Here is a 15,207-nt window from a genome sequence, read left to right on the forward strand (position 1 = left end):
CCAACGAATGATAACATTGTTTAGAAATGAGAAATCTAAATAAATGCAAAAGAAGGACCCTCAGATCCCTGTGAAGGCAAAAGCCCAATCTTGCAAAGTTCACAAAAGTGAATAATAATTTTTGAACCAGCCCTGTGATTTGGATCTGTGTGATTTGTCAACAGATAAACAGAAAAACATCAGTGTACATTTTATTTGAGTGCATGTGTGCTTGTTCTGATTTAGGCTAAAGCTTGAAGCTGCAGTTGGCAAGATTGTTTTGATCATACAGTATTCACTGAAACAACACTATGCTCAGACAGAACAGCATAAATCAGCTGGTTTCAGAAAAAAAACTGCACTTTTACCTCCAGCCTGTTATTTGCAAAAGTCCACAGCTCCCGGTTCTTCTGGTCCAATCAGAGCAGGGCTGTGTGAGATCTGACTGTCAATAACAGTCTGGTGCGCACTGACGCACATCACAAATTCGATGAGAGGGTGCTCCATGGTAGTGGGGGAGGGGCACGAGAGTAAACATTCAAAATGTTGGCTAAGTCCCCTCAATCTGTCAGACTTGCCAACTTGGTTTTAGTTAATATTGGTTCATATAACTTGCATCCAGTCACCTGACATTTGAGTAGGCTATGCTAATGTTGCTTCCAGTTTTGCTTGGAAGAAATATCTAAATTGGATTATGTCTGGAAACACTTTTTTGATGCTTTGTTCCCGAGTGGCTGACATTCATTTGTGAAATGTTTGGTTAAAGCCAACCAATAGCATTGTCAAGCAGTATCTTTAAAAATGATCATGTCAGACGAGATTAGAGTAGCCTTTAAAATCCCAATATGTGGGTCTGGATAGTGTTTAAAAAAATGAAATGTAACATTTATTCTGCTGTTATGAACAATAACATGATTCTAATAGTATCTTCTTGATCGTAGATACATTATTTAGTCCTTGAGCCAGACTCCCTAATTTTGGTCAGTCGGTAGGGGAATACGTTTCATAATGACTGACAAGGTATACCACCCTACAATTAGAAAATATGTGATAGCATTGCATTTGGGGTAGCTTTTTGAGTTTTATCAGCCTCAATGTCCATTGTATGTTTATGGAGGGATATCTTACAGGTGAATAGGCTAAAAATACTGATAGATATCCCCACAAAACCTGCACAGCTGATTATTTACATTGAGCCAATATTATTTTGTATTGCAACTTTTCTGAAATGTTATGTATTAAATTTTATGTAAGTGTACCTTAACACTGGATATGGTCAGTTTTGAACATATTAGAGTGAAATGTTATTACAGTGGGTGTAATACTGTAATAATGCCGTTAAAAACATCTATTATCACCATTTTCACAACTCTGAACCAAATCTGTATGATTTGTAACCTGTAGCATGGAAAGAGAATAAAAGTTCTGTAACATATATATATATAAAACATGGGTTTTCAGCAAATTTATGAAGAGACATTACAAAATACAGCATTTCAGGAATAATATTTCATTCTAATTTGTCACCAAATGAAATACAAAAAGAATAATTTTGAACCTGACTTTATCCAGGGTTAAGATTTTTGTACTTAATGTATGCAAATTATTACATATTTCATTATAATAATGGCTAATTTACATACATAATATTTCAGAAAACCTCCAATACAAACAATTATTGGCATACTGTAAATAATCAGCTGGGGAAGTTTGGGGGGGATATCTATTAGTTAAGGTACTATTCATCTGATATATCCCTGTATAAGCGTATAATATACATAAACAGGGTGATACTAATAACACAAAAAGCTACCAATGCCATGCTTTCACTTATTTCTTAACTCTCTAAGAAGTGGTATACCTTGCCAAAAATGACCATAAGACTTATTCCCCTCAGATGGTACCGACCAACCCCTCTGGCTCAAGGACTAATTGTAGAACTATTAGACTATCTACTAATTGTGGGACTATATAATTTTGAGGAAAACATAGTTCCTGTGATACTGTACATATGTGGTATGCCTAACATCCAGGCTTTGCTGTTCTGTAAGACAATCGAGTAGTCCAGGTAAACTCTAGCTGCCATGTGTGTAAACAAAGGCTCATCTAAAAGCCAACCACATGAGTCCTCAAAACATATTACCATTGTTTGTCATTTTGAAGTGTTTATATACTGATGAGGACGTTTGAAGGTCTAAAGAAGGTTGAAACAACCAATGAAACTGTGAGGCTTTCCTTCCAAACTGCCTGTACTTCACTCAGCTGTTATCAAATGTACAGAAAAACAAATGGATTTGCCAAAAATATTTGATTTGATTTTATTTATTTAATGCATGATAAATCGCTATAACAGGCAAGGTCGAAACAGGGCTATAAAGTGTAATCCTATGGAAAGTGGTTGCTGATTATTTTCATGACTATTTAATAATGTTATACTGTAAAAGTCTAACAAAATGTAAATTATCTTTGCAGACATATCTGTGTCTGTTTACTTCTATAATAGGTAAGTTAGTCTTTTAGATAACACATTTTTATGCATAAAGTACATTACAAAGCACTACAAACATAGCCTGGTAAACCAGACCCTGGAATCTTTCAGATTAAGGGTCTGGCCACGAGTAATGAAAATGGCCCAATTCGAGGGGCGGCACCAAGCATGCATTTGAAACTCACTGCACGCAGTTGGATAACGCTACGACCAATCACAACAATTCATCAGTGTTAGTCATCAGTGTAGCTCGCCTTTGTCCCGCCTACACCGATTTGATTGGTCCCTCTCACTCGAGAGATAGAAGAAATTTGGATCATTGCTCGTGGCCAGAGTATCTTGCGGGCACAATTCAAATTGTGCTCTCGTGAGAACTCTGGATTTCCAGGGTACTACAAACAGACATCAAGACATAATAAACAAATAATTCATAATAAAACAATGAAATCAGTCCATTGGTTACATTTAACCAGCTGAAATGCATGGGCAAAGTGTTGAAATGCATGAACTGTGTTAATGCAACACCTATAGAAAATAAATAGTCAGTGATTTACGGTTCCCTTCTAATAATTCACTGACTGTAGAAACAGCATAGGGCCCAGTATAAAAAATATAGACTTTTACCTTTAATCTAAAAGTGCAAACTTGTATAACATTTTGACAAAATGTTTGAACTAATGTTCCAATAGACTACATTGTAATGCATGACTTATACAGTAGCTGCCCTCCTCATAGTATTTCATCCTCATCAGGATAGTGCAGAAGGCTGAACGTGCACAGGAGAATTCACTGGCTTTCATTTGCTTGGCGTGGGTTCCTCACTTTCTGAAAATACAACACTCCAAGTTCAGTTCAATTCAGTTGTGTTTGTTTACATGGTGCATTCAGCAAATGTGCCGGTTCTTAAAAAGGCAACGCAGAATAAAGACCTGTCACTGAGGATGGTCCAGTGGAGAGATAGAAAATGCCTGTTAGCATTTTATTTTTCATTTGACATATAAGATGACTTTTACCGTGGCATTTACTGTTGTTTATGATACTGACAGAGATATTGGTGAGTTTTTTGGTTTGATGTCTTAAAACAAATCTGTGGTTCCTTGAGTGTGTACAAATGCGTTGCTCAATATGAGAAAATATATCAGCATGAGCTAATGGTAGGCGCATTGAACTTGGAGTGTTCAGATGCTTGAATACTATTGTAATAGACATGACATCACATGCATCTTAAAATGGAAATGTATAACTTACATTGAGAGTTTCATACTCTGATGAGCTTGAGGCCTTGGGATCTAAGGCTGTGTATGTGGCATCTTTATCATCAGGTTGGGACCCCTAAACAAGTAGGAGCAGACACTGAATATATTCATGAGTGCTTCATCAGTGCTTTTACTTTTGCACAGGTGTTTGTTATCAAAAAGCTCAATTTTCATTTCAGGATGGATTTCTTTACTCATTGTTTTCATTATGACACTGGTCCTGTTGCCACACATGCATGCACTCACATGCGAGTCACTCTGGCCAAAAAACATTTGGTTCAAATGTTGAAATAAAACCAACCTGTTCAGGTGATGCAAGTAGTAGTTGTGTATCAATTTAGGCCTGGAAGAGGCATACATTACCTTTCTCTCTACCGCAGCTTGAAAAGGCCATCTACAAAATAAAGGAAATACAAGTTGAAGGCTTAGAACACACTTGTAGTCATAAAAGAAAACCTATGACATGCAGTTCTTTTATATTATATATTTTTTATTGAATTATTAATATATTCTATGTATAATTAAGCAATATGGCACAAGTGAGAGTGGTGTTGGTAGCAGATTTCGCTATGGCTGTGATTCAACTATAGACAGCCACAGCCATGCCAATATCTGCTATGAATAGCACTTATCTAGAGTGCCATATTGCTTTTATAGCCTACAACAGTTCTACTACTAACTAATCAAAAAGATGGCAAATTGTGTTTTCTACTGTTTACTTATATTTTTGTTCATTCATCCTGAATATAAATATCTTATCTACTGTAAACAAATTATGTCACTAGTCAGTCTATCTTCTCTTTGATTGGGTAACTGCTGATAGGTGAGATGGACCTCTTCACTTTGTAGGCAATGATGAGGGCAATCAGAAAGACAGCAGCCAGGGTCCCCAGCAGCCCCCCCACAGCAACCAGGATCAGCCACATTCTGCCTGGAGGGTGGGAATGAATATCAGAAACAGCAGTAATGAACAGCAAGGAACATCCACCCTGCACTGAACACTCCCATCTAACTATGTTCCGAATCATGTTGCATCACTCTTTTTTAACAGAAGAGGCACCATTAACAGTTTTTTTTTTTACCTTAACACAACGTTTCCAAAATCATTTTGATGGCACATAACCTCATAACATGATGAACGGCACTTCTGCCATTACATTGTCTGAGCGGCCTTAGGTGATTACCAACTTAGCAACTGTCTAGTTCCGGGTAGGAAACTGCCACCCCATCCCCCCTCCGAAATTGAAACAGAAAAAAGCTGCTATGCTACAGGAATTTGGAGATCTTTTTCTACAGACTGCTGTCGGTCCATTTTATATTATATCGGAGTTATGTTCATACTTTGTTGCAAAAGACGCTCATTTAGTTAGTTTATTAGGTAACACTTTACTTGACAGTATCGACATAAGAGTGACATTTCACTGTCATGAACACATGACACTGTCATGACACATGAAACCTAACCCTAACCTCTAACCCGAACTTGTTATGACAAAAACCGAATGTCACTTAATAACAGAAGCGCTTGTTTATGACACATTCATGACAGTCATGTCACTCTTATGTCGATACTGTCAAGTAAAGTGTAACCGTTTATTATTGCACTTCTCAACTGTACGGGGGACACCGAGAGCAAATCTTGTTAAAGGTGCCTTTAACACATTTAGTACATTTTTTTTAAATTTAGAGTGACCGGCATGTATGCATGTATACAAAACAGTGTGTGTTTTTCTTTAACACTGTCCAATGTTTATAGGATTTGCAACAGGATAAATGTGAGAAACAGCTTTGTATATACATGTAATAAGCAAATATAAATGTTTGACACACACATTTTCAAGGATTTTGTCAAGGAATGATGATGACTTTGGTATGGATTCGGGTATTCACCTATACAATCTAACACATATTACTAATACTATTTATATTTCCAATATTCATGGGACTCAGTCACGGCCACACCAGCCACACCCACATCTAACTCTCCTCACTCTCACGAAGCTCCCGCCTCCCGGTCTCACTCCCCAGTTTACTGATCGCCTGCACCTGCAGCCCAATAGCACTCTCCCGACTTTTATGCTGCTTTCGAGATGTCTCGTAAATCATCGTACACTCACCCGTACAACATGTACCAATGAGTGGCTTTAGGAACGCCTTTCTCTCGAGCCACGAGGGGCATTAGCAGGAGGCTAGTCATTGTTTTGTGCTACATGTAGCCTCTAGCTAAACGGCTGGAAAACAAATTGTTACATTGTATTGCAGGCACAGCAAGACCGTGCAATGCGTGAATTGGTGACCGGATTGAAGCAGCAATGTAATCTAGTGTGTAAGAGCATTACATCAACTTTAACATGACCAACACAGTGCATATGCAAAAAAAATACATGCCATCTCATCTCAACTATGGGCGCAGCCATGTTTGTTGTAAGGTCATATGTCCACCTTGGGGTACCCTCAAGTACTCCGAGGTAAAGTGGGCGTGCCTGCCCAAAATGCCGCAAGAAAGCTGGGTAATTCACACTTTCCAACTCGGGCGGCGGATTTACGAGACATTTACGAGACATCTCGAAAGCAGCATTAAACCCAGGATTCCCATCACTCTTTGTCTGGCCTTGTCGTTGACAACTTCAGTTAGACTCTGCGCCATTCTCCCCAGAGACTCTACGGCTTCTTCTGGATGCTCCTCTTGGAAGCTAAGTTTGACCGTTATCCCTGTATTCGTTTTTGTGTTCCCTGCTGGCAGTGCCCTGATTTTTTTTTTTTTTTTTTACTCTTGCTATTTTGCCACCTTCGGTGCTTTGGACCTCCTTGTTTTAGTGAATAAATCTTGTTCCTTCGTGCTAACCTCTGTTGTCTGAACCTGTGTATGTGACTCATATTTAGTGGTTTTGTGCCAGAATGTGAGAGTGGAAGGATTAGGTGTTCTTGCCGGTAACTTCTATGGCCATCATGCTGGAGGTTTCTTCACCAAGTTCATTGGTTGCAGCACAGTAGTATAGACCCGCATCCTTTGAGGTGATGTCAGGGAATGTGTAATTTTTGCCTGATCCTACTGGTGCAGGATCAGTCGCAGTCTTATACCAGGAGTAGTTCTGCACCTGTGGGTGGGCATCACTGTTGCAGGTCAGAGTCACAGAGCTGCCCTCCATTATTTCACCAGAGGGGCTGACGGAGATAAAGACAGCCTTCGGTGCATCTTGGTGCATAAACAAAACATAAATTAATAAAGAAATAAGCATACAGATCGTACATTCTCAGCTATTAAACCCATGAATGTTTTGCGGGAAAATAGTAACCATCCAGAATATTAATATACCACAATAATATGTTCCCAAGGTGTGTGTTCTGTGCAGTATTGTTGGTGGTATCACCGCCCTTACATGTACTCACATCTGACACTGACAGTCACTGCTGGGGAGAGGTCGTCCTCGTAGCCCTCCACACCACAGGAGTAGCTACCTGCATCATCACTACCGACTGGGTCCAGGTACAGCGTGTTGTTGTTGATGATGGTGGTGTTCTTCTTAGACAGAGGATGGGAGTTCTTGTACCAGACAAAGTTGGTCTTCTGATGCAAGGGGCAAGCAGACGTGCATTCCAAAGTGGCATTTTGTCCCTCTGTAAGTGTTTTGTTGGTCACAGACACTGTGAGCTCTGCAAACACACAAAATAAATAACCAAACTAGCATATTACATTTTGCATGTGTATCTACATGAACCTGCTTTAGAATTCCCATTACTATTATTATATTGGATGCTTTACCACCTCGAACGAGCATTAACACGGTGAACACGGTGTAATCCATCATCCTGTACTTATTATGACCGCCACTAGCATAGAAGTTGTACTTATTATGACCGCCACTAGCATAGAAGTTGTCAAAGTTGTTTGTTTTTGTTTGTTTGAGAGGACCTTCCTACCGGAGTTGGATCTGATGCTTCCTTTACAGTAAGGGCCCCAATACTGGACTGGTCCATAACCATCTATGCCAGGAAAACCAGGTAATCCAGGCCTACCAGTTGGACCAGGAGGACCAGGAGGACCAGGAGGACCAGGAGGCCCCGGGAGTCCATAACAATCAGGGGGTTTAGGTGAACTAGTGGGAGCTAGATCTGGGGGCATTAAGACAAACACATTTCAATTCACACCTGCAACATTTACTACTGAAATATATGCCAGTCTAAATTAATCTTTACTTTACCTGATCCAATTTAACACACAAGTTTACTTGCTCTCTCTCTCTCTCTCTCTCTCCATATATATATATATATATATATATATATATATATTTATAAAATCTGTTTATTTTCTAAATAACCCTTCAGTAAACCATAATATGACATGCAATTGAAGTGGTCTGTGAAAATCTGGGTAATTACTCAAGATGAACACCATTAGAACACAATTAGTTGGATTTTGCACTTTACACAAATCATCATTTGAAAATAATAATCAGGCAGTTGAAAATCCAGTCATGGATTCACTTTCCCGCAGCATTTTAGGCCTGCAGAGCTCTTGCAAACTATCAATTTCACTTGTATTTGATCCTTTCAGATATAGAGTACAGTGCAGTACAGAAGTATTTTCATGTCCAAAATACTGCATGTCCTGCATAAGAACTGCAAATATTTCCCCCAAAACTGGCGTTTTGAAGCTCAGAAAACTGCAGTTTTGACACTTGAAGTAATGCAGTTATTTTTTTATAAGGGATGTAAATGTATTTTTAGAATGAGTTATCCACTATTTCCTACCTGAGGCAGATAGCTGGGACACCATTAACATGACTGCAGTCAGCTTCGTGAACATGGCTGAAGAGCCTCCTGCAAACATGACTCTGGTTCCAGTCTTACAGGCTGAGTGTTGGACACAAATGATACATCTTTAACTGAGACCAGAAAATCTTTCTACATCTTTATCTCAGCGGTAATGTATATTTTCATCTCAAGTAAAGTTCACAGGATTCATTGGGTCAAGGTTAATGTATAGTAAGGTTGTGTTATTCTCTGTATTTTGTTCTCCAAAGTCAAATAACTATAAACATACAATAATAAATAAATAGATTTGTCAATTGTCAAATGATTTTTCGACCCTTCAACACTATTACTTATTTAATGCCAAATGTGTCGTGCTTACCAGAGAAAAACGTGACTGCTGTGCTGTGAATTAGAATCATAATCACTATCTGCTTAAGTGGCCTGCAACGTGGTCATATTCACAACTATGATAAGGGTGAGCACACACTTCCTTTGAATACTTCCTCGGTCACATGTATAGCTTATAGTTATTATGTGTTTACTGTTTGTTTCCTGATACTGTCAATTGCACATAATATAATATAAAGTAATAAAATATATAATTTGCATGCACTTATAAGAGAAAATGGCTGAAAGATGATACATAAGATGACGTGTGTACTTGGTGTTTTTGTTAAGATATTCAAGCACACACACATTTTATTCTGACAAGCTGTTGATGAGTCAATAGTATGCTTTGACAGGAAACAGATGTTTATCTGTGTATTGACTCTGTTTATTGCAAGTTTTAGCACAACATTTGTAAATTCAAAACACCATGTTTTTACAATAACATGCTGTGACTTACATGAAACAAAGTTATCATTAAAGGTGCTCTAAGCCAGTGTTTCCCCACTGGCTTAGAGTGTGACTGAGTCGCGACCTGCGGGTGGGTCGCAGGAGATTTTATTTGGGTCGCCAGAACAATTTATGTTGTCTAATAGGCCTAACTTATACCATTTAGCCAGGAAAGCTATCAGTTTTCTATTAGGATATAGTTTGTTTACCAAAGTCACGTCCCTCTGTGCAATTTTGCATTTAGAGTAGCTCTAAAACTGGGGGGCGAACACGTCGCAGAGGGGACAGCGTGGATATCTCACTCGCAAAATGAAACATTTCTGTGGGGCGCCTGCCATGGACCTTGCAGTTGCAAAAACATTAACGGACACCAGCTAAATAGCTAAAACTATTTGCACAAACATTAACGGACACCAGCTCTTCAACTTGACTGATTAAAATCTAGTCAACTAAAGCAGACATCCGTATACCGGACATTCAATTTGCGTCATAGGCTGTAGATAGTTTCGATTGTAGATATACACTCTTTAAAGTTAATAGCATTAGCAACCTCCTCACATTCCTTATTATTTCGGATATATAAAACACTCAACTGTGCATTAGGCTACAATTTAAATGGACATTATTGGTGGTTGCATGCAGGTTGCATGTTAGATCTGAAGTGAAATAGGTTGCGATAGTCTGTTATTTTTATAAAGTGGGTCCCCAGAATAAAAGTTTGGGAAAGACTGCATTAGAGCACACAGCGCACGTTCAATGAATGAGTGGAAGAGACTGCCTTGTCTCGCAATAAACAGCTGGAAATTCCAACACTTTTTCATCTACACAAAACTTTAGTGATCATCAAATACCCCCTAGATTTAAGGGCCCATTAGTCTCAACATTTAAGTCGAAAAGTAAATTAAATCCCATACCAAACTGAAAATCGTCTGCTTTTGATAGCCTGGTATGCCGCTCCAAACTAAACGCATATCTCACAATAAAACGCACAATGTAAGAAATAAAGGTCTCCCTCGAATAAGCCTGCTCCAAATAAATACCTGTGCTTTGCGCAGCCTAAGTAAATAGCAGACCCCGGACATAATTTAGGATTTAAGTATGCAATCATACGATGTTGAACGCCTGGCGATGCTCTGGCCGTCTACTGTGCCTCTGACTCTGTTGCCTCATTTGAATGGTAACTCCACAGGTGAGCACGAAGATTGGATGTCGTGGATGCGTAAGTAAACGTTTTTTTGTCCGCAGACTACATTCTCTTTAACGGTTACTTTACCATCTGCGGTGTACAACCCAAAGTATTTCCAGACACCACATTTTAGATGAGTTGGGGACGTAATTGTCTGCTCAGGCTGGTCGTTCTGTGCGTCATCTTCCATTTTCCAGTGGGCGGTGGTAGTGTAGTGGTTAAGGAGCTGGGCTAGCGTGCAGTAGCCTGAAAGTTGTCGGTTCAATTCCCGGCTTCCACCGTTGTGCCCTTGAGCAAGGCACTTAACCCCAAGTTGCTCTGGGGACAATGTGATCCCTTGTAATATAGCTGACATATGTAAGTCACTTTGGTCAAAAAGTGTCTGCTAAATGTAATGTAATGTAATGTAATTTTCGAAACAGGGTGGCTATTGAGGGCTTTGGTCATGGGCCAACGCTAGAATACGTTTAGAGCACCCGCTATGAGATGGCAAACAATAAAATAAAAAACAAATTAATCATAGACGGTAAAAATGCGCTACACATGGCACTAAAAACCGAATAGTTTATTTATAGTTCGACTACGGATATTTCACGTCACGTGGCAAGCAATGTATGTGCATTATCGCCACCCTCTTACTGGAGGACGACTCTCTTTTCACAGAATATCCAATAAAAATCGACGTTGGTCCATGCGTCATTTCCAGCTTTGGAACTTGGCGCATGGTCAGAGCCGACTGGCGCTGGATCCGAACCCCAGTGTTCAATATGGCGTTGACTATGAATTGGCCGGATTTACTAGCCTAGCCTCCACCATACATTTGTATGGAGGGCGGGACTTAGTCACTCTCTCCAGTTATATATAATACCTCCATGGCTTCCACAGTCAACAAACCCTGAGCTTCCTGTTCCTGCGGCCCCAGTGCCTGATGGCCAGAGCAAGTTTGGCCGAGCACTGCCCACCAGAGGTGACAAGCTCTCGTCGTTCTGTCTTCCACATTCATGAAAGGTTTGGTATGAATGTTGAGTCATGTCTCATGAAACAGTCATGAATGCTTTATGTGCAGTTTATGACAGCTGCTATGAATGTGTTATGAACTCACCCGTCAAGTAAAGTGTTACCCAGGTTTTTTGCTAGGAAGACCAGCATATCTACTTTTGCGGGCTTTAAGGATGAGCGAGTGCAATTCACTATGTTCCCTGTGTGAACAGACGCTCTGAGGGGGCACTTGTGGCTGGTACACAAAGATATTTGCGGGCCATCTTGCACAGTCGTGGAAAGTGAATGTTGTGCTCCTTCCACCAGGCCAAGGGATCATCCTCTCGGTCAATGACAGGGATCAACAGGTATTCAACTCTGCCTCCACGATATCCTCAAGTGGCAGAGGCAAAGCAGAGGCAAAGCAAAGCCACACTGGTTTTAAAAAGGCTACCAAGAGACTTCTTTGCCTTTCTCCCAGAGGGCTGTGCACTTGGAGGATTTTGAGCAGTTTCAGTGCGAGATCTCTTCTCCTGCCAGATGGAAAACAAGAGTTTTGCAGTTAGCTTATATATAACTATTATGTGTTTGTGGAAGTATAATTTTCAAGGATTAACCTGGTTATGTGTACATCTTGCCAATTCTATCATTTCCGTCTTCAGTCGGGCCTTAATGGCAGGAAGGTTGTCTGCGCTGATGTATTGCATTTTGAACCTAGGGTCCATGAGCGACGCAACATCCAAAAGCTCCTGGGTGTTGAGGTCACTATACTTGTCGTTGAGGTATGCCAGGACCTTGGTTTTAATTGATCTAGTCAGATCAGTGTCCTCGGCATCTTCAGCCAAGACTGATGTTGCCAGAAGGTGGAGAACTGGCTTAAGGCAGGAGATGCTCACATACTCCTCTCCAGAAAGAGCATCAGTAAATTCAGAGAGAGGATACACTTCAGTATCCTGCCAGGTTGGGATGAGGGAGCATGCATGTCGGTCACCTGACAATACCTGCGATATGGCTTTTGCCTGTTGCAGCACTCTGGTGATCATTTTCTCTTTGGACCCCCATCTTGTTGGGCACTCCACTCAGTAATGAGGGAGTGCTCAGGAAGCTTAAGCTCCTTCTGTGCCTCAGTGAGCGCTGCCTTTTTCTTCCAACTGTGGTAGAAGTGCCCCACCAACTTCTTGCACAGCCCTATCGCTCTTGATACTCTACCATCTTTGATTGCATTTTCTGGAAGAAAATGAAGTAAAAATAGTGTAACTCATACAATTGCAGTTGTGTGATACAAGGTTTCACCATTTCTCTCACACAAACACACACACACACACAATATGTTTTTCTCTCTCACCTCACACACACGGCAATAACTTACCAATGGCAAGATGCAATCGGTGCCCAAAACACTGGAGACTGGTCCACTCATTCAGCTGTGCTGCCTTCACCATATTTGAAGCGTTGTCCGTCGTTATGCAGACAAGGTTGTCTTCATTGAGATCCCAACATGCAAACCCCTCTCTCAGGCCAGCAGCAATGTTTTCCCCTGTGTAGTCTTCTGGGAAGTAGGCTGTCTGAAGGCTGCGAGCTTCGAGGTGGAGGTCTTCAGTAATATAATGGACCGTAAGACTTTGATAAGGCTCCGCTGTACGGCTTGACCACAAGTCTGTTGTAGCCGCGAAAAACTCAATCGTTTTCAGCTCAGCTGCCACTCTCTGTCTACATTGCACGTGAAGCTCCGGTTTGACGATTTGGCTAAAATATGTGCGGGAGGGTATTCTGTACCTCTTATCCAATGTAGTTACCAAATTATTGAACCCAGGCTTGGTCACCGTATTGACGGGCATCATGTCTTTCGCGATGCATTGAGTTACTGCTTTTTGCCGTTTTGAAGTGCGTTCGTATGGCAACACCTTCAAATAGTTCGGTCAATGATCCTTGCTGAGTAACGTTACTTGGATTATTTTGCACACCGCTTAATTTTCTAGCTATACACCTATTATACACTGCTTTGTGCTGTCTTTTTAAGTGCTGGTACAGGTTGGTAGTGTTGCCACGAGAAGTAGCCACTCTAACAAGGCAAGTTTTGCATAGTACCTGACTCTTTTTTGCATAGTACCTGACATCTTTTTTAAAGCCAAAATAGTCCCACACGACTGATGTACTGTTCCTCTTTGACACTAACATTCCCGCAGTGTCTGGTTCTGTCGAGCCTAAGGCCATAGTGTACAGCTTGCCAAGTTCACTCTGTGTAGGCCGTTTTAAATCTTTGCCACTGTACGCTCCGGTGTCACATGCAGAGTGCAGACTTTGTGGTTAGAAAATCTCGTTTGATCGCATCACATGCTTTAATCGCGCATGTCACATGAAAAGCGTGTAGCTAAATCGCAGCCTTTGCGGTTTGAAAATCGCACTTGATCATATCGCAAATGCAATAAATCGTTCAGCCCTAGCCTCCAGCCAACTATATTAAACCACCCCCTACCTACAGTAGCAACCAACCTAGCAACCTCCATTGCAACCTTACAACTACATCTATTCTTGCATTATCTGTTTTAACTACATGGTATTTTACATAGCATTTTTTGCATTTTCATGCACTGGTAATTCCTTTGAGTTACATTTCTAGTTTATAGAATATTGCTTGTTCACAACTTGAGCTGTGTATGCAGTTCAGAGTTCACAAATGTTGAATAAAATATACTTTGTGAATGCTAAAGTCTTTTTATTAGTATTATTTCATTTGAGGTATTTCCATGTTGAACTACATTTCATATTTACTTGGCATGATGGCAATATAAAATAAACACAGCTAACAATGGTATTATATTGCAATAGCCTGTGATTAAATGTAATGGATTAATATTCAACTTAGGTAGATTGCTGTTGTTCACAGCACTAATCTATTTACTGACATACTCTGAGTCTCTGGCCCTCTCTTTCACCAGGCATAGTAAGCTGGCCCTCTGAAGAAAAAGTTTTGGGACCACTGGTGTAACCGAATGATGTTCTACATGCCCCACACACACTCACAAGTGAACATACACACACATGCACAGACACATAAAACACACACACACACATGCAGGCAAGCAGACACATGTGCACACACACACACACACCCCATTACCCCCACACACACTCACAAGCGTAAACTCACACAGAGAAGCACACATATACACAAAAACAAACGCACACATGCACACACTCATTTACATACACAAAAGTTGCTAGCGTAGGTGATGGAGACAAATTGAGCGTGGTTTATTTTTGCAGAGAATGTGCAGGACTGAGCGGCAGTCATATTTTGTACCACTTTGCGGTACATCTAGTTACTTCAATGAAGACCTGGATGTCTATCAGATTTGTTCACGTTTTTCCGAAGTCATAGTCTGAAGGTGGTTAAATTGGCAGACAAATGCATTGGACTGCTTGTGATAGGCAAATTCCGATCTACCCTGCCAAAAAAGTCTAGGTCACCTATATCCAAATGTCGCGCCTTGGCAGATAGTTTAATCTATCAGCCAGACATAACCTAGCCCGTCCAGCGGAAACGTTTGTTTCCATCAGGATTTATCGCTCTCAAACGTGGGCCCTGGCAAAGGCTGGCAAAGTCCTACAGTTCTGAGTTATTTAGAATTCAGCAGATGAGCCTATTTATTATCACCTGTTTTGACTCGAAATGTAAAATGTATTTTATGCATGGCAGTTCTCCTTGGTGTTAGATGGAAGAAAAG

At 40.5% G+C, this 15,207-nt stretch overlaps 1 protein-coding gene across 2 annotated transcripts; it reads right to left on the minus strand.

Annotated features, from left to right (window-relative positions):
- Positions 1 to 2,870: 2,870 nt before the first annotated feature.
- On the minus strand, positions 2,871 to 8,927 carry LOC121715473 (B-cell receptor CD22-like). Of its 2 annotated transcripts, XM_042101250.1 has the most exons (9): positions 8,858 to 8,927; positions 8,476 to 8,547; positions 7,645 to 7,836; positions 7,114 to 7,377; positions 6,653 to 6,919; positions 4,558 to 4,654; positions 4,087 to 4,117; positions 3,716 to 3,799; positions 2,871 to 3,292 (listed from the first exon to the last, which is right to left on the minus strand). In XM_042101250.1, exons 1-9 carry the CDS (start codon positions 8,895 to 8,897, stop codon positions 3,254 to 3,256), a joined length of 1,086 nt encoding a protein of 361 aa, XP_041957184.1. In that variant the 5' UTR covers positions 8,898 to 8,927; the 3' UTR covers positions 2,871 to 3,253. The 2 variants fall into 2 exon arrangements, with proteins under 2 accessions (XP_041957184.1, XP_041957183.1); XM_042101249.1 differs by having other exon boundaries at positions 3,716 to 4,117.
- Between the last annotated feature and the right edge of the window lie 6,280 nt (positions 8,928 to 15,207).

The sequence above is a fragment of the Alosa sapidissima genome, chromosome 8 (assembly GCF_018492685.1).
Source record: "Alosa sapidissima isolate fAloSap1 chromosome 8, fAloSap1.pri, whole genome shotgun sequence".
NCBI lineage: Eukaryota > Metazoa > Chordata > Actinopteri > Clupeiformes > Clupeidae > Alosa > Alosa sapidissima.